The 27,985-nt window shown below is 36.3% G+C and overlaps 1 protein-coding gene and 1 long non-coding RNA gene across 3 annotated transcripts in view; both read left to right on the forward strand.

The window, feature by feature from the left end:
* The first annotated feature begins 218 nt into the window (after window positions 1-218).
* ed (hemicentin protein echinoid) overlaps window positions 219-27,985 on the forward strand; it is a 50,778-nt gene continuing 23,011 nt past the window's right edge. For both annotated transcript variants that reach the window (XM_065299973.1, XM_065299974.1), the window contains exon 1: window positions 219-671. In XM_065299973.1, coding sequence (XP_065156045.1) covers window positions 638-671 — 34 coding nt within the window. In that variant the 5' untranslated portion in view covers window positions 219-637. The remainder of the gene's footprint in view (window positions 672-27,985) is intronic.
* Window positions 26,208-27,469, forward strand: LOC135803921 (uncharacterized). The gene is made up of 3 exons (XR_010550910.1): window positions 26,208-26,343; window positions 26,409-26,949; window positions 27,016-27,469. It is a non-coding gene; the product is annotated as an uncharacterized lncRNA (long non-coding RNA).

Below are 27,985 nucleotides of genomic sequence, written 5' to 3' on the forward strand. Positions count from 1 at the left end.
CATACAAACCAAAAACTAAAACTTAAAACTTGGTCGAAAACACGATTTCACTACTGCTGGACAGCTCTTGTATACATATGGCAACGCCGAGCGTTCCGTTTACCTCAAAACAAGCGACCGCGTCTTCGCGATCGCAGCGCCCAACGCTCACAAGCGGAGCGCGCCGTAAACTCACGCGCATCTGTCCACGGTTCGCGCGCACCGCATTCGATGTCGCGTCGTCGAGCAGCAAGCACGTCGCTGTGTGTTGTCTTTAACCGCCGATAACTTACGCAGAATATACGTTACACATTCTCGTTCAAGATATCTCATAACAAAAGGTGTTCCAGCTTGTGCGCGAAAATTAACTGCCTTTGCAGTTGCAGTTTCACATCAGTGTGCAAAGAACTAAACATTGAAAAACATTGAAAAGTGAAACAAAAATTGAACATTCTTCATACAACTAAACATGGATATAAACCGGTCGACGCTCAACATTACTTAGTTGATGGATTTATCTAGTGTGTTACAATTGTGTGTGAAAAATGTGCGAGTGCAAAGTTTTGGCGTAAACAACCGATAATTTTTTTCGTTTCGGATTATTCAGTGTGCGACTTTTGTGAATTTTGTGAGTTTTTTCGGTGCCCGAGCGCAAAACATGGAGTTTTCTCTGCTGTTCGTGCTAGCATTATGTGAGTACAGCCAAAGACTTAAAAATTAAATCTAACCGAACGTTTTTAATCGGATTTCGTACGTCGTACGGCTTTGCGAACTGGTTTTTATGCATTTAGCCGAGTTACGAACCCGAAATGTATCAATATGTTTGCATGCGCAGTGTTTTAAAACATTTTTGGCGTTATTTTCGACGCCCGAAAAAATTGTAACCGTAGTACATTCTGCCGGAGGGTTTAATTAATATTTTTGGCTCGCTGCCGACCTTTGTTATCGGCCCACCATGCTTCGGAAAATTTCATTTCGTGTTTTGGTACATTTTATTGCAAGGCGGCTTTAATTTCATTTTGCATCACGTGCCGAATAACAACCCTGTGTGATCTAGGAGTTTATTTATATGGTATTTTTGGATTCGCAATGCGTTTCTAGTTGATTGCGGTTGGGCGATGTGTTGGGGTGGTTATGAATTTCGAGGGCGCAAACCCTCGGAAAGTTCGGAAAAGTCGCACGCCGCAACGTTTGTCTAATTTAATTTGCGCCTCAATGCGACTTTTGAAGGGTAGCAGGGTGCTGTCACGAAGGATTTATGTGCGAATTGTTGTTGCGGAAAGGTCATTATGGCCGATTTCCCTGTTTGGGTAATTTTTAAGGGTTTAATTTGCGTATTAAAGCGGACGACAGTGCGCGGCGAAAAAGTTGACGGGGTTTTAATTTGGAGAATTACGTTTTTGAGTAGGTTAGAATTGGGTTACGGGGTTGAGTTTGATGTTTTTGGATACCTAATAAATCAGGGTATAAAGTGCCGTAAAGTGTTGTTGGGAATTATTTTTGGTTTTACTGTAAAATAAGTTTATATTTATATTTTATGAAATTTTGTTACCGAAGTTTTGTTTTGACTAAAATATTAATTAAAAATATTTCCGGTAGGAATATAATATTATTTTAGGCATGTTAGTATTGGGAAAAGTTTTACTACAGCATACTTTGATAATAATATTTTGGACGCTACTGAGTTTTCCGGAAAATTGATTTAAAGTTGATCTAAATATTTTGTTTTTTAAACTTTTATTTTCCCCTTAAATTCATAAAAAGCCGGATTAAATAAGTTATAGTTAGGGTAGAAAATTGTATTTGATGTTTTTCGAATATCTGAGAGACATAGTTTTTGGTATCACTGGAAAAAGTAGTTATTTATGTCCGGTTTTCCTGTTAAACGTGCTTAAATCAGCGAAATTATTTCCAACACCCTTTTAAATCAGTTTATTTTAACTTTAAATTGAAACTATTTAAAATGAGAGTTGTAATATTGTTTGAATTGTTTTACAAAGCTGAAAAGTTATACTATAAAATACCATAAACAAAATATTTTTAAATGCAACAGTTTTTCTGTAATTTGAGTTTAAACTGCCAAAATATTTCGATTTTTAACAAAATCGTATTTAATTTATATAAATTGATTTTACACCTGTTTTCGACAATTTTTATAAAGTGGACATTATTTAGTATAAAACTAGATTAAACTCAGTATGCCGTTTTCCGTTTCGAATTATCTTCTTTAGATTACTTGCAATTTAAGTTTGAAATGAAAGTTTTTTGAAGTTTTTATTGCCACGGAATGTTCTCCTTTGCTAAAATTAATTTTAACGGTTTTTGAACCGTTTGAGGCAACAACCCTCATGGATATTTTTACACTCTTGAGCGTCCGCACCGGAAACACGTGCATTTTCTTATTTCTTCCATGCTTCAGGTCGGCATATCGCCACGAATCGCCGCACATGGCTTCAAAACGTCGGCGAAAACGCCGCAGACGGATTAACGTCCCTCTCGGATTTTTTCCCTGTACACTCACGATTCCAGAGCTATAAATCTACACGAAAACCAGTTCCGCCATAAAATCGCCCAGACAGAGTTTTGGCATTTTTTGTTGCAATTGTTTTTCTAGAGAGTCAAAAATTTACACTTTAAATTTCGTTTCGCGGGGCGTTTAAAACTTTGTCGGTTTTTCCACCTGCCGCGTCGACCAAGGAGCTTAGAAACTTCAAACGCTTAAAAACGGCGCTACTACCACCTTGGTGGTAGCTAGTAGGGTGCTGAAAGAGCTGCAGTGGAAATAGGACAAGAAAAAAGTTTCAAGAAGACGACGAGAAGCAGGCAAACGAAGTGGCGAGTCAAAAGTTTAAAATTGCACTTTTTCCGCAGTTTGCGCACTTTTTCAAGGGGCTTAAAACATTCAAAGTTTTGCCGAGACATAGGACACGCGTACGCCGCTCGCGCAAAACGTTCGGGACATCCAGGACGTCGTTAAACGTTGATAAATGTCTGTTTTAGAAAAATTTTAAACACGTTTTAGTGGTTTGCACACAAAAAATTTAAATATACCTCTTTAGAGGTTGAAAATATATATTATACCATATATATTATGAAAAGTCTTTAGTTACACTACAAAATAGCGTTTAAAAAATATTGACACAATTATTAGATTTCTAGTAATTTAACATCAAAGTAAAAAAAATATTTTTTCAAAAAAAGAAAATCTGAACTTTTTAAAGAAAAAAATATTTAAATTTAAAGATAAATATTTATATTATACGTATTTAGAAAGTTTATAAGGTGTTCTACAACATGCACCTGACGAAATATTATTATCTTTATTGGTTTAGGAATAAACTGATGTCAAAAAGGATCATAAATAATTTCGCGCAAAAATGCCATTTTCTAGACACGTTATTTTGGCCGTATGCCATGTGCATGAAGTGAAAGGCATTAATTATGAACGGTATTTTTGCACCTGGTACACTCTGACTGTGTTTTTTCTATTTTGCTCGCTTGTGCTGTCAATAAACGGACATTTCACGCGCGCCGCACTTGGGGGGAGATTCGAATCGATAACAAACAATGCCCTAGCACAAATCTCACAATCTTTGAATTATAATAATGGTTTGCTAATACTTTTAACGTTTACCGTAAAAAAAAATATCGATTTTTGATAACGAGAAATGTCGTTACGGAGTAAATTCAAATGCGCGTTTAATGTTTTCATTTTTAATAAAACAGTATATTCCACTTGCCGCAACAAAGCTGCGCGCTTTTTTTTTGCCAAACGCGGTGCTCATTTCATAATATTCTGTGAATGAAATGAAAAATGCCGAACATAAAGAAGTTTCATTTCGCCGCGCGCGCACAAAATAAAAAATAACACAAATAACTGAATATAACTGAAAATAAAATAATTAAAAAAAGGTAAAAACAAGGAAATAGTGTGAAGACACACCGACCGACAGTAAGAAAAATTCGAGGGATGAAAATATGAAAAATAAACGCCTTAGCGTGCGCTTTTTCTTTGAATTTATGTTTTCGTGTTTTTGCTTTTTTTCTCTCGCGTATTCCTTCTCATTGCTTGCAGGCGCGTTCTTCATATTTGCATGAATTGCAGTTGTAGAGTTGCAGTTATGAATATCAAAGTGTTGCAATCCGCAATGCAGGAGGACGTCGCTTCGGCAGAGAAGAAAATTCAAAGATTAAAAATAGGATATTTGCAATTTGCGCGCCGGGCGACGAACAAACGAACACACTGGTGAGCCGGCAAAGAAGGAATCCGTAATGCGGCATAATGCAGCGAGGGGTTTAATGTGCAGCCGCCTCTGCTGCCGCCTTGAGTATGGCTGATGACAACGACGAAATTAGTTTTTCATAAATTTGCCTAGCAATAGTGGCTAATTTGGAAAAATTCACGAAAACGTCGGAATTGAAGCATTCATGGAGCACATGAATGTAAATTAAGGGTTGTTTGATGGGGGATGACATTTTTTACAAGTTGCTTTTTAGTTTGTACAAATGTCAAAGGTAGTTTTCTTAAAAAATTGAATTTTAGATTTTTTTTTGCATTTTTTTCTTAAAAAAATTAAAATAAATATAAATAATTGGAATAAATTAATAATTTATACTCGGTTTGAAAGGTTATTAGTTGCTCTATAAAATAGCGTTTATAAAATTTATTTATATAAAATAGTTTTCCAGAAAATCAAAAACTAAATTTTCATGTTTTTCTAAAACAATTTTTTTTTCAAAATTCATAAATAAATATTTAAAATTATTATAATCATACTACTCTTGGGCGTTTTGACAGTCCGTAAGTTGCTCTACTAAATACCGTTTAAAAAATCCCATTAACCCAGTTTGATTCCAAGATATTCACAGTTAAAACCGGCAAAAATTCTTATGACACGAATTTTTTTCGCCGCATAATTTTTCATTTTTCACGCGATTACACCGATTTTCCCGGCAAATAAAAGTTTCCCTTTATGCGCCGAGTCGGCGAATCGAACAATCGAATGTTAACCTAACTTTGCGCGCCTCCTGCGCCGATTTTATACCGTTTTATGGCATTAAGTCAGTTTCGAACGGCGGGATTATTTGTAATCGTAATCGTCGTCCCCGAAAATGCCGGAAAAGCCCGCATATCGGCATATCTCCCGTTCCACACCTACAGGATTTTACATTCCGGGCGAATCGAATCTCGCGAGATGTGAAAATCGAGCAATTCGTGCATTCGGAATTGATATGGGAATAAGGAATATGTTCGGGCGATTTTTAGACAAAAATAATAAAAAAGACTACGACTTATTTTATTGCTGCAGGAAAAGGAATAAGTTTTAAACACGTTTTGTTAGTTTTTTTTTCTATTTTGCTTTTAGTTTATATTGTGTGTAGTAAATTTGTGTGTGGGAAATGCGGGGATGAACATAATGTTCGCAGATAAGTTTACAACAAATCATCGGCATTTTCTGTGCGAAAAATATTCCCCTTTCGGCATCGGCGGCGGAAAACGTTAGGCGACAAAAAGTTATCGCGGAAACAAAACTCGGCTAGTTCTAGCTGCCGAAGAAAAGCGAAGGAAACTAGTAATGCTATGTGGAAACTAGGCGAACTGTCTATGAAAACGGATGATGTTTTATCGCTTAGAATTTCTAACGATTTATTTACGATTTACGATTTTGCTAGCGCTACTTTTTTCGGTCTATATTTCCATAAAGATTTATTGATATTAATACAATAGGGAATAATCTAATTTTATCGGTGCTGTAAAAGTTGATATTTTGCCAAGATTATATCGTATTATTCAAAATTATGCCAATATTCATAAATAACATTCAAAAAATATTCATAGAAAAAGTCAGGAGTGTATTTTTAAAAAATATAATTTTTTAAAACATCAAAAAAAGTATTTTAATTTAATTGTAAATTTATGAAATAATTAACGTTTATAAAGAATTAGTTTATTTATAAAATGGCATTTATTATGAGTCATTATTTCTTATCAGTTTTACGTTATTTACGGTCAAAGTGAACACTGCAATATTTTGAGCAAAAAAGTATATTTTTTTATAAAAATCAAAGTATTTTTGGTTAGAATAGTCACATTTTTACAAACTTTATACTGTTTTAAAGATAATTAAATTTCCTACCAGAGACTTTTTGCAGAAATTAATTATCACTTATAGTTTTCTTGCAAATTGAATCTAAACTTGCGCAATTTAAGATCTGTATTTGTCACTTGGTGTTTTGGTATTTGTAGAATAATTTAAGGTCACAAACTTGGTAGTACTTAGTAGGTCTTTATGAGGTCCTTAGGAGTGGTGGTTTTTGTCGTCCTGGCGAGCCCACCAGGACTCGTTAACACTCGTTACCATTCATTACGTTAATAACTTAACCGAAAGTCGCGCGCGTTTCGGACCCAACAGCGAAACACTTAACCTCGTCATGACCACGATTTACTCAACTTGTTAAATTAACTAAATTTTAATTAACGCCATCAACTTAACAAAATAACTCAAAATTACCAGTTATTATTTTTACACTCATCGCAAAGTTTAACTTTGCGCTACTAGATTTCATTAAAACTCTTCAAACTTTTCAACTGAATTTAATCCACAACTTTTTTTTCGATTCGATTACAACTGTAACAAGTAAACTGAACTAAAGTTAAAATTTCCACCCTTCGCCAGGTGGCAGAAAGGGTTCCCCACTTAAGTTTCCCGGAAGGTAAACTTCCGCGATGCGTCCTTTCGTCCTTCGTCTTCATTTAGTAAACTCAACAGCACCCCTAGAAGTGGAAGGAGGGCCAGGGGTAGTTTTCGGGAGAGCTAATAGAAAGGAAAGATGCATTAATAATGCCAGCGTGTGTGGATGTGTGTGTAGGTATAACATACTCCATCTAAACACCTTCTCCGTCTCCGGCTAAAGTTAAACACTCGTAAACTTAGCAACTTACTGAGCAGCGAACACTAGAAACACTGAAATTTCGCAATTTAAATTGAGTTCAGGCGTTGGGAGTTGAGTTCATACGAGCATGAAATTAAGCGCCGCTTGTCGTGTGGACGCGTGTGCAGGACGTGCAGGACCTCTGCTACGCGCTGCATATCATAACTTTGAGGACACTTTCCGGTTGTTGAGGGTTGGCGTATTAATTATTTAGACGTAATACGACCATAGGAGTATAATTAAAGATTTGATGGGCTTAAATTTCATACACTCACTTTGACTTCGATTTACTCCTAAAGGAAAATAGATAGGGGCATGGTGTTAACTATAGTTTATTAAGGGGTTAATTATGTACAAAATTTATTAATTTGAACTTTGTGGCATTATTATAAATATTTATTTTGAATTTTTGAAATTTTGTTATTTTTTTTATTTTTATTTTTAAACTTTAAAATATTGTTTATAATAATGCCGAAAAGTTCAAAATGGTTAATAATATGAATAATAAGTTGTTTTACAAAATGGCGTTTAGTGCACTTTGTTATCAATAATACTTTATTAATTATTCACTATCAAAGTTCACTTTTCCGATTTATTTTTATCACAAAATTGTTTTTTTGTATAAAAATTGATAAGTTTTAGAGGTTATGATTATCTTACACATGTAAAAATAATATTTTCTTATAGATAATTAAGTTGTTAATATTTTTGTTTTTACAAATTATTATTATCTCAATTAGTTTGGCTACAAATTGAAATCAAAATTTACCAGTTCAAATTCCCGTTTAAAGATTCCACCGAAACTTGCCCGTTTACTCTACGAATATATCCGCTGGGACTGCATTTTCCTGTTTAGGTTGTTAGCAGTTTAGCCGTTTAACCTACCCCTTGGTAAGCCCTTTCCGAACTAGGTCTACTCCCACCCCCACACGCAAGAAACTCTCATTCTCCTCCAGACGATCGCTTTCGATTTAGATAAGATTATTATAGAGCGCACGGCTCGTTCATTTGCGTGCCGCCCGTCTCTCGGAGGCGATAATTACGCGGGCGGCGGCGACGCCTAAGACGACCGCAACCCGAATTACAAGCCCTAGCGAAACCTACTCTCTTACACACAGCGCCACTGTGATCGTCCGGCTAGTCATGCCTAATCGATGCATAATCATCTCGTATACCAACACTAACATTTTGTTAATTTTGGCCTAAAACCCCCATGGTTTAGCAGACGGCTCAAGGGTATATCAAGGGTGTAACCAAAATGAGGAAACTTTCACAAGTTTTGATGCATTCGAAGTAAATTAGAACGAAAATGAAAATGAAAGAGATTTCGGCTACAATTGCGGGCTGGAGATTCGAAATTTCAGGAAAGGGTTTGTTTGCGGGTTTTAATCCGGGTTATTACTTAATAAAGGTGAAGCCGGTGTGGTGCCGCGACGGAGAACAATGAAGTATGAACGGGACGAGATTTAATCTTGGGTTATTAGGATTATTACAGTGACGGGGGCGCCATTGCAACCCTTGGAAAGTCCAACCACCTTTGGGGGTAGTGTAATATAGCCTTTAGGCAGCCGAGTGAATATCTTGAATAAATTTTAGTTATTACAATGTTTTATTAAGGTTTAAAGTTTTACGACTATTTTATTGCGGGGAAGTCAATCCGAAAATTTTCAAAATTAAATTTCAAGGATGAATAATCAAAGAAAACATAAATTTTTTTCTGCAACCTGTAGATGCTTAGTTGAACTTTGTTTAAGTGTAATAATTTATGTTAAAAGAATTTATTTTGTTGATTTTTTTTACGTTGAAAGTAAACTTGTTGAATTCGTGAATTGTAAGTTTAATTTTCAATGTGACGGCTGCACAATCACTTCGGGTCGGCCACCTTTCAACCCCCGGTCCATGGCATGACTACCCTTAGCAGTAACACAATAAAATTCGACAGTCGACCAAGTTTTCTACCTGGTTTCTCGCCCTCTTACCTGAGCGGGAACAATGCGCGCAATGTGCGCTTTGCACCCCTCTGGTTTTCGGACAAAGGGCGGTTTTGCCGCGCCGGCTGTCGCGGTATTATATACCTGGCATCCAGATTGCCCGCCAACAATCTGCCAGAGGTTCTTGTCACGGTTCATTCAGCCCTCATCTCGAATTTTCAAACCCTTGTTGCAATGCGAGTGCATTATGTGCGCCAAAACATGCGAAACGGCGAGTATTGAATTTCAAATTATTTTCGGACAGAAAATACGTATTTATTCAAATGTTAAGGGATGCAAAATGTGGAAATACCTGTTCGTCTTAAATTCGAACAAAAGAAGTCTCAAGTTTTGTGGAATTTGTCGTGGAATAATTTTCTAAGAAGTTATTAAATAAAGATTTGTCCTTTGGAGGGTAGTAAACTTCAGGGGGTGAATATTCTACTTGTCAACATTTTACTTAAACTCCAATAAATTCATTACAAAAGAAATAATTCGAATATTTTCAGTAATATAGAAAATAGCTTGAATTTTTATTAGCTTACTCGGTAGGTGGCGCTGTGAAAAATACGTCATATCAGCCTGGAAAAAATAACAAACACCAATATGCTTGGTGTGTATAGAATGTTTAAACTTATAATTGGGTTAGTTTAAAAGCGATGAAGCGAAACGTTTACTTTACTTCTTTATTTTGTAAAAAAGTTGAATGGTGCGTGATTCGGGGTAGTTAGGCGGCTGAAAATGCATTTTCGTGCCGTGGCAATTATCCATCCGCCGATATCGTGCGTTTTTTCGGGGCGCTCGCTCGCGCTAATAGTGCCGAATATGCAATCCGACACAAAACGGCAATAACGAGCCCCGCCACCCGAACCAACCCCATTAACTTCTTTTGCGCGCTCTCGAGCCCGCCTGGCCGCCTATTTATTAGGAGCAATTTAGATTCGGATCTTGTGCTGAGTGCTGAAATGTTAAGCTTCTGCACTAAAAATATGTCATGCAAAAAATTATACGTTGTAAAACTAACAAAATCTCTTCTTTTATGCATAGAAATTTTATTTTTTTAAAATCAATCATTTGTTTAGAAGATAGCTAATAGTTTCTATAGCTACTCACCAGGTGGCGCTGCTAAAATATAGTCCAATATAAACCAAACAAGATTTTATATGTTTTAGATATTTTTGTTGGATTTTTAGAGGATTTTAAATTTTTAAACTTTTGTACTTCTCTTGGTCAGAGACATGTTTCTGGGTATGTAAACGTGTGTGTTGCGAATGCCCGCCGGCCATGCATGCCGCTACGTGACCGACCTGCAACCGGCGACCTCCATTTCATCCGCGATCCGATCGAATCGAATATACGCTGCAAGAACTCGTTTCTGACGACGATGACGACTCGGTAATTTCGTATGCGTCCTCATTATCTCGTAATAACAAGACAAGATGACCAAGAAAATTCGAAACTCAAGTAGCCCACAAGCGGATAATCATAAGCCTGGGCGCTGGGTGTTTTTATGGGTCAGGAACAAAATTGGGCGAAAATTATTATCTAAAGGTAGCAGAATTATAATTTAATTTTTTTTTTCGAGAATATTTTGATTGATGATGTCCTATGACCACTAGACGACTATGAATATCTAGTTCTCTACTCGAAGCGATTTGTTCAGCAATTTGTTAAGGTAATGAAGCGGCTTTTCAACCCGCTGAAGTAAATTCGTGGAAAACGTAAGAAATGCGAGCGTTGCAAGGCGTTAGGAAGCGATTTATTCTCGAGTCTTCCACCTTCCTACACCGGTGTAGGTAATAAATTCCACATTTGGTGTACGGCTACTACTCCTACCCAAGTAGAAGTAGGAAACCTTTCTGGGACCCAAGTCATAGACCTAGATTATTATTTTTGCATCCTGAATGCAAATTTCTGAAATGTTGCAAGAAGGGGGTGGAAATTGGCGAGGTGCGTGATACATGACGTGCAACACGCCGGGATAATGATAGGGGTGGGTCTAAAGAACATGAAACTAGGCCTGGGGGTTCAAGGAAAACGGAAATACGAATTTTGTTTTCTTACACTTCGAACAACGCTTGTAAATCATCGTCAACGGATTATAGGATATCAAGATCCGATACAGGTCGGAAACACTCACCCCTCTTCCTCCAAAAAGAAGAATTATAACTCCTTAATCGTGTGAAAATTATCTGCTATCAAGAAATAATTTTCACCCTCAATAGATCACTTCCAGGAGTATGGGTATAGATATAGTGCCTAGAGGTGATTAGAGAGGGTGCAGACGACACTTTTTCCACTTGAGTACAAAATTTTACTACCCTTGAGTATTGGGTATTGAGGGGGTTGTGAGGGGATGATATCCAGACGGTAATAAAACTGTCTACAATGTGGGGACAATCATCTACATCCCCTGGTCTTGGTCATCACTTGCATTTTTCCACTTTATTTCTATATCCATCTATGGATTGTAGGTGTATGTCTGGAGGCATTTCAAGGGTGGGATATAATTTTGCTCGGCACTACAAGTAAGTAATCCAGGGTGAAATTGTGAGTTGGATGAGTTAGGTGAGACCTCGATCAGTTTTTTTGCGCTTCACTTTCACAGTTTCACACTTCAACACACTTGCAGATCTAATGTCCCTGTCCTTGTGTCTGTCCCAAAATAGAGGGTAGGAGGGTGGCTTCCAGCCTCAAGAGGCGCATCCCTCTTCATCGGGAATGTGTCCAGTCATCGCGTTTCTACCGCGGCTTAGTCCAAACCTACCTTGGACTAGTTTTATTATACAGGGTGTTTGAATTTCTTCTTTATTAAGGTATTTCTTTATATTTGGTAGACTTGGTGTTAGGGTCCTGTGCAAAAACGTCATAGGCTTTTGCCGCAGTGCTGTCCAAGAGTAAAAAATACAATCCCAGAGTGTTTTTGTCCTCCATAGATAAACTTATGTAGTCCAAGGGATCGTATCCAATTAAAACGCTCATTAGTTGACGAAGCTTGATGATGGGTCATTCTTCGAAAATCTCAAATTTATTTCGGGTGATTTTTCTTCCACTTCACCCCTTCACCTACTTCATTTCCTCTTCCCTCTTTCTTTTCCGGTGGTCATCATCATTATCATCATGAGATCGAATCGCTTTCGCGTCCACTTCGTTGCGGCGATTTGTATTCGGACGTCCCCCTCGTTATTGTTTTCCTTCGGCGGACATATTTCGTCACGCACGAGAGGGGGCGCACTTGTCGGCGACAAATTCAGCCTTGTACGGCGGCGGAAACGACCGGAAAGTGCAAGGTAGAAAACGACCGGAACTCGCTCGACCAACGGGCGAAAAACCGTTAAAAACGACCGCGCGCGACTAGACACCACCCCGGTTCTTTTTCAAGACGGACTCGTTGAAGCGTTGACGGAAATATGTTGGAAGTTGTTTGCGCGTTTCCAGAGGGATTTCAAATGAGTAAAAAGAGCTTAAATACTTGCAAAGTGGTGTAAGCGCGGCGTGCCGTCCGCAAGGGGTGTATTAAGGGCGCATTTGAATAACTTGCGGGGAATTAAACGAAAACAAGCAAAAAACAGCACGGAATTAAGCTTTAATGTTTAACATAAAAGTAGTATTTTTAAGTAGGAAGAAAGTATTCTGGAGGAGAATTTATGATGAAAAAGTAGGAAATAACATTTTGTAAGTTACATAAATTAAAAATATTAATAAAAAACATTTTTTAATGTTAAATAAACCAAAAACCTTTCATGATTTATTTTTTCCAAAAAGTTGCAAGTTTTAAAAGGTTTTAAATCACGTAAAACAAATAATAAAAAATTTAAAATTGATCTGAAAACATGCCTTATTTAATTCTTTCTAAGATTATCAAAAAAAATTTGAAGATATCACTTTAGAAACTCTAAAAAACCAAAAAAACAAAATGATTTATGAGTAAAATCAAAACATCACATTAATTTTAATTAATTTTCATTTTAAACACAAAATTAAAGCCTAAACATGTTCACATCTACATATTACTGATTTATAATTATCGCTCCTTTGATTCATCATAATTTCAAATATGAAACAATATTCTAAATAACCAAAAATAAAACTTGTTTATCACTAAAATTCAGCATCCCACACAACATATCAATTTATTTGTTTTAACGATAATAATTGCTTCGCTTTGATACAACAACAAATCAAAAACATCAAACAAAGTTCTGAAACGCGTCGATTATGAACGAATCCTGATTTGTTTGCAGCGCACATGGCCGCCGATGCGGGGCGCGCGATTGATTAAGCGTTGCGCAATCGATGCGATTTTAATGCGTTCGCCGTAAATTGCGCCAGTTGTCGTTAGTCGGTTTGCGACTCAATCAAAACTATAAATTACAGAGCTGCACCCTGCACACGACCAGGGCGACAGCGACAAAGTGAAACGTTTAACATGCATATGCTTGAAAATTGATATTTCAAATGCATCGTGACGTATTACGTAAAATATAAATTAATGAAATTCAAAGCATTAATTTTAGTTTTTAAAAAATCATTTTGTGATAAAACGAAATGTGAGAATAACATAATACGGCTTTTATAGTTTTGTTTTTATTGTACTTACATGATGCTTACGTAAGCATATATGTTGGCGGCCATTTTGTGCAAGAAAAAAAATTGTACTCGAAAGTTTATGCGCTGCGCGACTGCATTGAGCGACTCGCATTTGTAAATGTCAAGCGAGTAATTTTATTTTCGCACAAAGCAGCGCATGCAGCAAAATACCATTATACAGTGTGTTTAGAGACCATAAAAGTTAATAAAAACTAAACACACTGTATTTTACACTTTCACGTTTAATTTTATGATTATTTTATTTTTTCTCAAAGATGGCGGATGAAAAAATGGCGGTTGAGTTACGTTTTTGTTATTTCGTGCCCGGAAGCGAAAGAAAACGTTAGATATCGTTAGATCTGAAGCTCAATCAAACGGCAACTGCAAAAAAGCGCGTGTGCGGTGTGTGCAAACAGAAAAAGAAAAACTACTTTTGTATGTTATTCGCATAAAAAAAGCGGCCGCCCGAAAGCGGGAAAATAAAGGACTAAACAACAACATAAGAGTCAAAAGAGAAAAAAAAAACAAAGAAAAAAAGCAACCAAGTGACAATAGAATATATACTTAACAAAAACGTTGCATATGAAAAAAATCGAGGATAATATAAGAAATACTTACGAAATATACCGAAAAAGGACGAATTTTTAGGGTGAATAAAAAGCGACGCACAACGTGAGGTAATCACTTAATCAACTTCAACACCAAAATAATATAAAAATACAAAAGAAGAAATCAAACGAAAAAATAATCGACGAAGATAAATATAAAAAATAAAAATGAATAAAAAACTTTCTCAGTTTGACTTTCATGCCTGGAAGTGTCAATTTGTTCTCGTTATTCAGTCATTATGTCCGATACTATAAGTACTTTGAAATAACCAATCGAAGTAATCATATCGCGCTGATCAGATGTATGAATTGTCGGCGATTTGTACGCTCCTCATCCTTGGCTGCATTGTCTTTATCATTATTATTGGAACATTTTGTTGTGCGCTTGTTTTCGGTGCTTTCCGTTCATGATTTCTCATTACTAATAATGGCGTTCCACGAACGCACACCACACATTATCGACACTTATGTTGCATATGTTTTCGTGTGGATTGTTTGGTCCTTGACTTGTTTTGCTTTTTATTTGCCTTTTCTTTGTCCAAGTGAAACTAAATTATTGACTCAGAACAACGTATACATTATACAACATATTGTTATCATATTTAATGTGTGGTAAAAGTTTTTTTTCTTGAAAAAATGAAAAAATTTGGGGAAAAAATATTTGAAAAAAAAAAGAAAAAAAAAATTAAGAAACATTTATTTTAATAAAAATTTTTGAATATTTTTGTTCTTACGGGTTCAAGGACCTATTTAAGAATAGTTTTATATGGTAAATATTGAGTTATTTATTTTTACATTGTAATTTTCTTTGAAAAAAATAAGAAAAAGTTGATAAATTTACGAAAAAAATCAAAAAATTAAAAAAAAATTTCTAAATCAAAAAGAAAAATATGGGATATTTTTGTTCTTAAGGACCTTTTTTTACAATAGTTTTATATGCTAAATACTGAGTTATCTATTTTTATATTCTAATTTATTTTTATTTTTTGGCAAATTACTGATTAATTTGATTATCCTTGTAATGTCCTTAATGAAATAACCGATATTACAAGATTCTAACTGATCATGTTCAAATTTTTCCTTTTTTCCTTTCTTCCTTCTTTTGTAATTTATATTATTATCCGTGTAATGTCTTTAATGTCCTTAATGTCCTTGATACATTCTGGTTTGTTTCGTCTGCAGCAACAAATTATCGATAACTCCCTAAATCTTTTTTGTCCCTCGGTTTGTGTTTTTATTTGCGTTACTTTCCATTATTTTCCTTCCCAACCAGCGCCATTTTGTGGCTCGTCGTGACTTCCTCCACGGCTGCCTCTAAACATATTCCAGCGAAACATTTCCTTCCCGACGGGTCCTTAAATACGGCGGTATCTTGGTCGGTAGATCAGCATCTTCCGCATTTTAATGTCCTCGCAGGACGACTCCGCCTGCCGACTCACCCCTCGTTTTTCTTCTTCTTGTTCTTTTTCATTGCGCGCCGTGCGTTTAACTTACGTTTTTGGTGAACTTTCCGTGCGTTATCCTTTCCATGCTTTTGTTGTCCTTGTTTTTAATACTTTCTTTATCGTCCACTGGGAGCGCTTGCGTTTTTCCGGATCAAATTTAATGTTTACGTAATGTTTGCGTAATTGCCGCGCAAAAAGCGCAACAAAGACGAAAAGGATATAGAGGACGACTGGGAATGTGAATATCAGACGTTTAGTTGTGGTTTCGAATTTTCCGCCTACTTAACGAAAAAGAGAGAAGAAAAAAGCGGGAAATTTACGTTGTAGGACTTTTAAGACGTTTTGGAGGCGGTTTTAAGGATTTTTAGTAGTCCCCCGACGATTTTTATTTCAACCAGGTTTTATCCGCTTGAATTCAAACGATAAATTCAGTTTTAACCAGAGAATCACTAAAAGTAAACAAATAATTACACGAATCAATATAAAAGCTTTCAGGATTAAAATATGTAGAATAATAATCCTAAATGTTTCACAAATGCCTTGAGAGAGCGCTTTAAAAAGCGCCTTTGTGCATTATTCATGTAAATTAAAATATTTCAATATAAGAAAAATTATGTTACATAATGTAATGAGCTTTGCGAACAATTGCAAGTGATGAAAATTTAATTTTCGCGTGTTACAAGTTCCGGACATGAATTTAGGCAAATTTCGTCGCGTTTAGGGATTGTGCCTTGTTTCTACTTCCTTCCAGCAAGTCCTCAAGGCTGAACAAAGCTCACCGGCACATTGCGACTAATTTCCCATCGGGATTCTTATCGGAGCTTTCGTTTGTTTTGAGGTTTTCTTATGTTTAAACGTGACTAAACATTAACACAAAAAATACCACTTAAAATTTAACTACACCCACATTTCAATTGTTTTATTCACTTTGTTTTGTTTTTACTGAACTTCACCAGTGTATGTTTGTATATTTGGCTGCATATGGTTTATTTTTTCAAATGTAAAAATTCAGTTTACGCAATAAAATAGGAAAATAACATTTTCGTAATGTTATTTTCCTTGAACTTGAACCCTTTGACGTCATCACACATAAAATAATCAAATTTGGCTGCCATCTTTCTTCCTGCGTCATCCTATTCTATTCTAACCTTAAATTGTGTTCATTTTGTGTTGAAGCGCTTTTGTTTTCTGAAGCTTGATAAATTATTTCGCCGCCAAACTGACCAGCATTTAATATTTAATATAGAATAATGTAATATGTAGCGGGCGCACACACCGTACGCGAAGATAATGAAAGCAACATGGCGGCACCAGGCGCGCCGCCATTGTCTAACTACGAACAAAACACTCTCGAACGTGGAATAAACTACAACCTAATAGAATGTTCACATATAATCTTCAATATGATATTTTAAGTATATGAAATCAAAATGGCGCACACGTGCCAGATGTAGGTATAGTGTAAAATGGATCGCATTAAATATCGTTTTATTTTTTTCTTCGAATGTTTGGCACAACATAAAATGTTTTTCGTCGAGTGTTCGAATGTTGATATGTATTCTAGTTTTTTTTTCTGCGTTTTTTTTTTATCTGCAGAGTAGCAAACGACTTGTATGGCTTATGAAAGCTTATAAAAAAGTGTGTTATGCGTAAAAATATGTAAATCATTTATTTATCTCGTCTCGCATTCTCGGCTTTTCGCTTTACTCGGCAGTTTTTGTTACTAAACGTGACATTTCGAATACTTTTTTTTATTTATCAAAATTTTGATTTAAAAAAATCACTAGAATATTAAAATATACGAAAACAAATTCTGCTGCGTATTACAGGTTTTTATGTTATCGACATTACAGGTTTCTGTAATATTCACAGCCATTTTAATAGATGTTATGCGTTTGATGGTATGAAGTCATGTGGAATAAAATAAATAAAATTCAATATTTTGATTGAATCATAAATAGCCGCTTGAGGGATGGATAAGATTTCGGCATAAAAAAATCTATAAAAGATGAAGCGACCACCTGAGGCCTACGAAACCTACGGTGCCGGAACGAAAGAAAATATATACGTTGCGTGCGAAAATATTGTATCGAAAACTTGTTTTCCTGCCCGCGAGGCAAGGTCAAAGAATAGAAGAAGAAACGAATCGTGAAAGGAAAAAATAATGAAAAGCAGAAAATCGAAAATCCACAATGGGCAAAGAATTGCGCGTTGCAAAAGAAGCGAAAATGGAAACGCGGGCATAAATTGAAAGATTTGTACGTAAATTGCCAACAAATCGAGCCGAAAACCTCTCTGGAGTATTCAGGACTTTCTCGGACTATTACGGACACTTTGGCCTAGAAATAAATCTCGTGGTGTTTAGGGAAATTTAGAAAATAGAAAAAAATTCTCTAGGAATGCAGCAAAAAGAATAAAATATTCATAACATATATAAGAAAAAAAAGGAATTGAATGAAAATTATTCTCATGCATAAATTGCACCCTTAAGTCTTAAGTTTCGGAAGTCGGAAGTTGAGGCGTATCCTGATCCTATCATGGCATCCTCTGAAAACAATTTAACTTTCCTTCATTTGCTCAACTAGTTTTTGTCTTTTTTGTGTCAACCTGAACCGAATCACAATTCTTTTTATTTTAGTTTTATCCTTATTCTAATTCATTTTTCGACTCCTCAATTTAGAAACTTTCTTGCGAGTTCAATTCAACTAAACTCCACGCAAAAAAAAAGTTTTGATTTCCTAGGAGTTTAAAGCAGTTACAGCAGTTTAAGGACCTCCTGTGGTTTCACTTGACGGATATCCAACTTGTCCCAAATCAGTCGCACGCACAACATCTCAAAATGCAAATGCAAATACAAATGTAAACAGGACATGACAAGATAGGTCTAGACAGGTCCTAGCTAAGGGATAATCTGAGATACGCACATGTTTGGAGTTTGAATACGCTGCACCTTAGTTACATCTCGGTGGCGGCAAATTTCGATTCATCAATTTTCTCTACAAGTTTTTTTTTTGTCCTCTAGACCTTTACTGCAGCCTGAAAAGATTTATCTCAAATGCGCAGCTGCTTCTCTTTGCTTACGTTTCGTTGGACGAGGGGTGAGAGTTGAAGGGTGGCAATATTTTCGCCATCAATCTTGCCACACTTTACCGCCTCGATATACTCACGATGCTTTCAGTTTGATTCAATTCGAACGTCAAATATTTCACATATTTTTCTAGGATTTTTCGTTGTATGAAAAACGACGAGAGAAATTAATGTTTACACGCTGCGATCGGAAAATATCCTTGATTACAGATTTCTTTTTCTTTTTAGTATTATTATTACAGATTTCTGTAATATAAATATAAATATAAATATGCTTAACTTGTTTCCTGTTCTTGTAAGTCGCAGGGAATGCCGAGGGGTAAAAAAGTTTAAATTGTATTTCGTAAACGTTTAGCGTCTGCGACTGGCAACGGCTCCGAGGAAGGAATAAAAAAAATAAATCTTACGTACGAAACGTATGCTTGCCATTTTATTTTGCATATGCGCACGAACGTAAAAACTTCACAAACATACATTATTTTCATTTCGAGCACATCTGCTCAAGACACAAACCAAAACAATACGTAAAACTGTTAAATTGTTTTAAATTCTTAATACCGGAACAGAAATAACTTGAAAATATCTCCAACTTGCTCCGCCCACTGATGATGAGTGTTCAAGAACCCGCTGATTCACTCTACTTTAATTCCAGAGCAAAAATTGAGCAATCGCGAGCACTTTTTGTCGTGTTTTTTGATATGTTAATGAGTGTGCTGAGATGCGATGCGGGAAGCACCGTTGTACAGTTATGCGCGGAAGGCGTTTCTTGGGGCCGAGCACAGAAGCATCGAAATTGCTCGTTTTCAATTTGTGCGCCGCGCGGCCGGTCGAATGAACTCGCCGATCTTGCGTACGGCGCGTGTTCAGGTCGTATGAGGCTGTACCGTTATCTTAACCTCTAAAGGAGACGCAGACGCTGCAGCCTCAAACATCAACAGTCAAGAAATAAACTCAAAACATTTTATACAAAAGTCAAAACATTTTGATTTTTTACATGTATCGCCCTCTAGTGGATGATATTTGTATTATTTTTTGAGGTTATAAAAAGGCGGAGCTTGTAAATGTTTTTGACGAAAAAAGTGATATTTTTAATTAGATTTAAATTGTTTTTTCTGTTTGCTATCATTTTTATTACATTAACATAATTTTTATTAGGTTTTTGTGTGTAATATTTTATTGTATCATACGGCAATTAATTTCAGACAATAGAAAAGACGTTTTTGCGCTTTATGCTTCACGCTTTGCACGCGAGCAAGGCACAAGACTTTTCATAACATTTCATTATGTAAAATTATAATTTATGAATGAACACGGACTTTAAGAAGCACATTAAACAAGGCGATGATAAAAAGTGACACGAACAAAGTGAACAAAAAATATAAAAAAATAAAAATGCGTGCAATGTCTGTGTTTCTAAATTAAAATTTATATACGTTTTGTAAAGAAAATGATAAGATTCATAAAATCAGCCTACTGACACTCCCGGAACGTTTTCTTTTCGGCGGAAAACGCGCGGAAAATGCGTTTAAATTGCTTTCTGGCTCGCGAAAACATTAAGACATTAAAACGGCCGAAAATCACATTCAAAGTCGTCGTCCGAAAATGTAAAGCACGGAAAAAAGAGCACAAGACAGGAATATTAACTGAAACCAACCGAAAAATGTATTAAAAGAAACACAGCCGGGTGAAATGTGGAGGAAATGAAAATTACGCTGCGCACACACTCACACAATCAGCACCAGAGAAGAAAAAAGATGATATAAGACGAGACGCAACAAAAGAAGACAAACGAGAAAATTAAACACGTAATGATAACGCGATGCGATTGCGATGGGGGCCGGAAGAAAAGATTTAATTACCCGCGAGCGCAAAAAATCGTCAAAGAGCCGGCTGAATGCGAGACAAAACGAATAAAAACCAAGGCGGAACAGACTGCAAATGCCCGGCACGAATAAAAATACAAACGACAAAAAAATATAGACTCTGAAGTCATTTAGTCATTTATCTTATTACAAATTGTACTTATTATTATTATATTTTTGTATTTGAGTGAATTTACCTTAAATATTTGTTTTATTTTTAAATAAAATAAATATCGTGCACGCTGCGACACGTCCATGTCATGTAGCTCATTATCGCGATGTTAATTATTACACTAAGTAACGCTAACTAACCTAAAACATAAAATAATTTAGACATAACCTTAAACTGTTGAAGTTGAATGTATATTTTATGCTAATTTTGTTCTTTTTTTATTCTAGGTAAGTTCCACTTCTTTTATCAACAGTATCATGAAGTTTAAAGGAAACAAAATGGCGGCTAAGTATACAACATGACTATTTTTGGTTTTATTATGATTAAAATCACTGAAAAGTGTTAAATTAACGTTTTTATATTTTTATTTTGATATAAACTCTGGAAAATGTAAAAAATTATGAGAATTTGCTCCGCCCTCATAAGAAGTGGTTCAGAACCTGCATAATACACTTTTTAATCTATATGTAATCGTGTTTTATTACGATGTATGATGATATAATAATTATAAAACTCGTTGAATAAGTAGAGTAGCTATTAAGTAAGAAAAGTCAGTATTACTTAAGTAATACAAGTAAAAACGTTAAATAATAAAAATAATAACAATAAAAGTGAAACAGCTCACGATGTTAAACTCTCTAGGAGATTATAAAAATAGATACGAAATCAAAAGTGGAGTGTAGGCAACCAACCATGCAATAAAACACTATCCGCCATTTTTATTTTCTTATATTATTTGCTTTGATGAAAAATAAGATATTTAAGTTAACGAGTCTCCTGCGAAAGGCGACGACTTGCTACGAACACGCACGAACCCCACGGCGGCCATGATGAATTGCCACTAAACACGTCATCGCGAATGTCCAATACGACACTCTACACACGATAGGTAAATATTTTTATTCGCTCGGAAATTTTAATTGTAATCGCGTACAAAGTGCGAGCATGCACTGCCTGTAATTATCCGCCATTAATTCCTGCTTAATTAATGCGTTTATTAACTATGAAAGTTGATAAAAATCTTTCTGGGTATAAAATTTGCTGAAAATTCATGAAACCTTGCATGACGTCTTAATATATTTAACATACACATAAAAAAATCAACAAAACACTCTGTATAATTAAATATCTACATAGAGAGTGTTTAATAAGATTTAGAAAAAAAGTTTTTAGGTTAATGTAGTTTTAGTAACAGTTTCGTCCGCTCGCTTAAGTTTTAGTCTACTTTATTGTAGATGTCGCTACTTTTGCGACGCAATAACGCATGAAATTCCGCATGGTGTAAAACGTGGCGGCTAGTCGCGCGGCCCGCAAAAGAGATAAACGCTTTTATGCGCGCTATATCCCGGTCCAAAAAAGACCATCGACGCCGGGACAATAGGACAATTCCACGCGCTCGCGATTCTTACCGTTTAATTAGGCAATTTTCGCCGGCGCTCAACAAAATAAAACGTAATAACTACCCCTAGAAGAAGAACAAACAAAGCTAATCAAGTTCATCTTTTTTAATCCTGATTGTAAACTGAACCGAAAATTAAAAAGTTACAACATTTATAGTGACAATAAATAAAACAGCGCCGTCTGATGTCGAATAGTTTCAAAATAACAACATAAAATAATTAAGTAGTTTTGCACTAAGATTGTATGGGTAAGCCATGTAGTGGTGCTTATTTTAGTCCTGATGTCGCTCGCTTGAGAATGTGATTGTCCTTTCGGTGAGGATACGCGTTTAATATTTCCGCAACGTTTGCGTTTTATTGGCGCTCGACGCTCGGCTTTGTTTCTAGTCCTCGGTATAGTAGGGTCGTTACGTCCGCTAGGACGCGTCCGATAACGCGCGCACATGTACATTTGGTTGCCTAGTTTTTACCTGCGGTGTTGCCAAGTTGTAAAACGTAAACATACTTAAACAGGTAAATTGTTCACAGATTATATTATATATTATAACTAACTTTTGCCCGTGACTTCGTCCCGGTAGTGTTTAATAGAAATGTAATTTGTTTTTACTCTCTTGTTCTAGACATAGTATGTGTTAATTCTATCAATAAGATTCGCAATTTTATTTTAAAGAAATTAATTATATAAAGTATTGCTAATAATGCACTTCAGCGCGCCATCTCGGATTCAACTATTTAACTATAACTATGATTGAATCTCAATGCCAACTTTTATCTTATAGAAAAGAGCTGTCTTTAGGGTTTTTCCGGCAATTATTCGAATTTTTCTCGCCGTAAAAACCATCCTTGGACTTTAACAAACATTTGAAAAAAGAATTGGCCAAATTGGTCTAGGCGTTGTTGAGTTATGCGCTTACCAACTGATTTTGCGATTCATTTTTATATTATAGATTTAAAAATCGTAAGTTATAACCTAGTTTAAAACAATTTTCAACAAAAATAATAAAAACCTAGTTCTATTTGTTTGGGTCATCATTGACACGCTCTCAGTTGGGTGCATCTCTCACGTCCTTTGTGTTTGTGTTTGTTGAATGACTTCATTGCCCCGCACACGATTCGCTGCGGTTTTGATCAGTGCTTGTTTTCGTAACTTTTCGCCGTGCGCATGATCAAGCTAATAACGCTAACTGAATGCCTCTGCTTACATTGAATGTAAGTTGGTAAATTTGACGTTCTCGATCTTGTTCGGCGTCACTGATTGTAAATGAACGCTCGTGCGGAGGAAAACGAAACCGCCAGAGTCCTAGAATCACGATATGGTGTGTGTTTGCTGTTTGCGGTCGGACCGGTCGGAAAGTCGTGACCGAGGCGAATCGAGCCACGGCTGAAAAGTTAAAAGTTTCGACCGCGAGACTTGATGATGCTTATCTAGTTTTGGACGCGTGCTCGTTACGTGTGGGTGGGCCGCACTCTCTCATTGCGACTGATAACATTATTATCGGCGTACGCAATTAACTACTTGAGTCACTAAAAAGTAAAAATTTTTATGCATACTTTTGAAAACTTTTATAAAACTTTAATTTTTTATTACTTTAAACACACTGTATGTGTATTTATGCAAGAATTTCATGTAATTAATTTTTTTTTCTTATTATTTTTTCTTGTTTAGTAGATGATTAATAAAAAAAAGTCTTAAATTTACTTACCTTTATTTTCTAGGTTATTCATTAATTATTCTCATCCCCTTGTCGTAATTACCTGCTGAGGCAAAATCATTAGTCATTACTCATTATTCTTTATCATTATAACTTACAAACAAGTTATCTTGAGAAGATCTCGAGCGATAAAAATGTAAATGTCAAATAATGTCTATGTGTCATTTGAATTTGAGGTTATGTTTGAATATAACCTAGAATAATAGCTCTGGGTGACATATTTAAATAATGATTTAATAAGACTGCTTTACCTGGGAATGAAAAAAGTATGGAACTTATTTTAATGATGATTGTGCAGAGAATTGAGGAAATGAAGGCACATTTTTAATGAAAACTCGAGTAGAAAAATATTGCGATGAAAATGCGCGAAAAGTATGAATAATCGTAGGAGAACCAACTTTAATAATGAGATGTTTTCCTTCGTTCTTTGCGCAATTTCTTGGAATTTTTACAATTCCAACATTTGCGTTTTGTGAAATGCTTCAGGTTCTTTGAGCTTTATTTGCTTGGAAAGAAATACGCTGGCTTTTTTTCTGCTTTTTTGTAAAAAGATATCATTGTGCACAATAAATGCATGAATTGAAAGATACTAAATATCAATACAATACAATGAGAAAGAGGTAAATTAAAGATGTACAAAAAATACATTAAATAAAAACCGAAACAAAAAAATTGAAAAAATAAATTTAAAAAAATGCTGAGTCTGTGTTGCACATGTTGATGCATGTTTAGTATATTTTGAAAACGTGTAAAGTTTCATTTATTTACTTACCGCGTTTTTTTAATTCTTGCAATTTGAGTAGCAGCACCGCGCGCAACCCGATACACACGCGTCTCGAGAGTGTGTGAAACTTGCATTGTCCGCAGAGAGCGCGTGTGATATTTCCCATTACGCATCGTTATTATGCTAAGTTAAGGCTTATTAAGATGTACTCGCTGAGATACACGGCCCGGTGAACAATAAAAAGATGCCGAGATAAATATGAGCGCCGAGCGAAAATAGATTTGCATAATGACATCAAACAATGCATGCAACAATAAAAAATATAGGTAATAGGCAACCAACAGTACACACATATACAAAGTGTTCCAAAAATAAATTAAAAAAAAATAATACGGAAATAAACGAAGAATGAAAAAAATCAAAGAAACAGAGCAAGTATCGCATAACCCTAAAACCAACCCTTAACCGTAACAGTAAAACTAAAGCTAAACTTGGTAGCTCTAAACCCAAATGCGAAATCGGCTCGTTTTCGGCAATAAAAAGCATTAGTGCTCATCCGAAGTCGCGGGTGCTCCGCCCCTTCCTCCAGAGATAGGCAACCAGTACGCGTGTGAGTATACTTGGTTGCCTATCCGTGTTGTGTGCGCATTGGGTGATCTATACAGTTGATACACACCCGCGAAGAGATAATTGCTCGGACGTTAGGTTTTCTTTCGGCCATTTCGGGTTTTACGTCTTGTGGTGAAATAAAAGCTACACAGACGCATAAAAACCCTCGGCGCACCATCCAGAGACAATAAAAACGTACAAATCTTAAAAAGAAGCACTAAACGAATACGCCTCGAATTAAAGGGGTGGTTTTTATAGTACGTACGTGATATTTGATGCAACATGATGAGGAAAAACAGCGTGGGTGTTTTAAGGTTATGCTCCAGGTTAAATTGTCATCTGTCAAATGTCGAATTATTGATAAAATTACGCCTTGGAGAGGATGAAAGAAATTTAATAGACTCGCGAAGGCTTTCCTTCCGCTGTTCCGGTTTTCCGTGTCACGCAAAGTGTGAAATTGCGAGGCGAGGTGTAATGTTTGCACGGCAAACGAGGCGCGCGCTTTTTTCCATCCCCCACGTTTGGAAATGACGAAGGTTGATTTATTACTTTTATCTAATAACATATTTTTGATCGATGACGTCAATTTCACGCGGAATACACTCAATTTCGCTTTGTGAAAATTTTCAATTCAATTCGCTATCGAATCGAATCACAAGTTGCTCTAATTCCAGCGCATTTTTAGTGCCTCGTATTTGTAGCAAACCGGAAACGTAATGTAAAACATCCATATATTAGAATGGTGGCGCGTTTGTAGGCGGCCATTTTATGATGATGTCGTTAGAGCGTGTGCGCGCGCGCGTTTACTTTCGAGATTTTAGATTTCGCAATCTCTTAACTCGGAGTTAACCGCTTCGAGAGAGCGGAGAGCGACTTTTGGCTCGTGCTGCAATTGCATTTTGCAATCTCTTTCATGGCATTTAATGCCACAGCTTCTCGCTTTCCCGAACGGTTTTTATTGTCACGCGAAAACAACGCAACTGACTCGTGCGGAAAAAAAAGCCTTCTAGAATGTTCTACAGTATAGAGAAGGGGGAATATGTTTTGTTTCCATGGTGACAATCATGCGTTGCCATGGTGAATCAACAAGTCATGAATCTGCAGCGTGTAGCGCTGCTAAATCAGACTTGAATAGCGACTCAAATGATTCGGAAGTAAATTGAATCTCACTGGAGAAATCAGTAGAAAATTAGTAGAAAATCTAATCAACTTGTATTAGTGTGTATGGGATTAGTCGTCGGCGATTGTAAGTGTAAGTACGAATAATCAACGAAAAACAAAAACCACAAATCATGTTTTGTTTGATTTTGTATGTAGCTACGCCATGTTTAAATGATCGACGGTGTGCTAGAAGTAGAACGCATTGCAATGCACTCGAATGTGCTACACGCTCGAGTGGTAAGCGTATTATACATGCGAATGCGCGGCCATGCCTTCGCCGCAGGCGTTTGCGTTGTCTTACTTCTCCGGCGCTGGCTTCTCCGGTTCATGGCGTCCGCTGGCGTTTTGTTCGAACGTTAGCGGGCACCACACCCAACTGCATTTCACCAGACCTCTAATTTGACTATTTCGAGCCTGAGCACCGATTTCACCATCACACAATTTCGATTCCGAGAGAGCAAAGGTTTGGACATTGCATGTTTGGAGCGTATTTAAACAGGAACACGCACATAAATAATACGACACTTGAAGTTAGACGCAGATCAATAGAGATGTAAAGATGTAGAAGGAGGACAGAATGTTGTCTTCGAAGATTGCCAGAAGGTGTTTCCTTTCTCGCTTTGCAGTGATCTTCTCTGTTTTGCTCTGGAATCTGATCTTCAAGAAGCCTCCTCTGCGTCGCTTGCCTTGGTTGCTGGTAAATTAATTATAAATTACAAGTGTATGCTCGTGTTGGCCGTGAAACTAGAATTTCAACTTCCAGCGACGACCATCAGCCATCACGATCACGCCCAGGTGATGATCGAATGCTGTAGCATAACTTCGAAGATTGAAGATTGAGCAATTCCAAAAAAGAAGCCAAAGAGGTGAAGCGGTAAAAAGATAGTTTAATTTAGAGCGCTCGCTTCGAAAATTTTAGCGATGTCGAAACGCGGCCAGCTTATAATTACAATAATTATAAAAGTTGGAGCTCTAGCAGAAGCCACGCCAGAGAATCCAGAAGTGAGGTAGCAAGTAAGCCGAGATTAGATGTAATTAACTTTTCTGCGCGTTTTTGTTTTTGCCTAAAACTTCCTCTAATTGCGCCGGCAGGTAAGGAAACGTCATAATTTTAGTAAATAATCCCTTCGAATTAATATTTTAGCAGCGAGTCAGCTCCGAAGCGAGATTCTCTGCCTTGAATTAGCTTCTAAGTGATTAAAACTTAAAGATGCAAAGTTTTTTTTTTCAACATATCATAATTTTTGTTTTTACCAATTGCTGTTTTCCTGAAGTCTTGAAGCGTTTCATGCCTGACGTTTAATTTGCGCTCGGACTATCTCACAGTTGCCTGGCTTGTTTGGCCGCAATTTAATGCAATAAAATGTAAATTTAAAAAGTAAAATCTAAGGCGAAAAAATAAAATAAAGTAGTCCGACCGGAAGCGCCCCAGCGGCTGCGCATCTGAACGAGAGAGAGTTTATAACTTACAAGTGTTTCTTCTCTCATTAGGCGAAGAGATTTTGCGCCAAAGCGAAGCGAAAAGTCTTCCAAAACGAATGTGTATCGAAACCTCGCCGCGCACGTAGAAAGTGGAAGGCAGATGGAAAGAAGCAGCTGGCGTTCAAGTTCCACTGCTCACTTGCCCAGAGTACTCAGAGTCTAATTAGCATTTTAATCGGTTCACCGGATGAGATCAAATAAATTTCGTGCCTTTTAAGGTTGGAGGACATGATATGTCCAATTTGGTTACG

The sequence above is a fragment of the Atheta coriaria genome, unplaced genomic scaffold (genome assembly GCF_025399875.1).
Source record: "Atheta coriaria isolate IRGN ID8LTWV9N9 unplaced genomic scaffold, Caltech_Dcor_3.1 hic_scaffold_3_pilon, whole genome shotgun sequence".
In the NCBI taxonomy this organism is placed as follows: domain Eukaryota; kingdom Metazoa; phylum Arthropoda; class Insecta; order Coleoptera; family Staphylinidae; genus Dalotia; species Dalotia coriaria.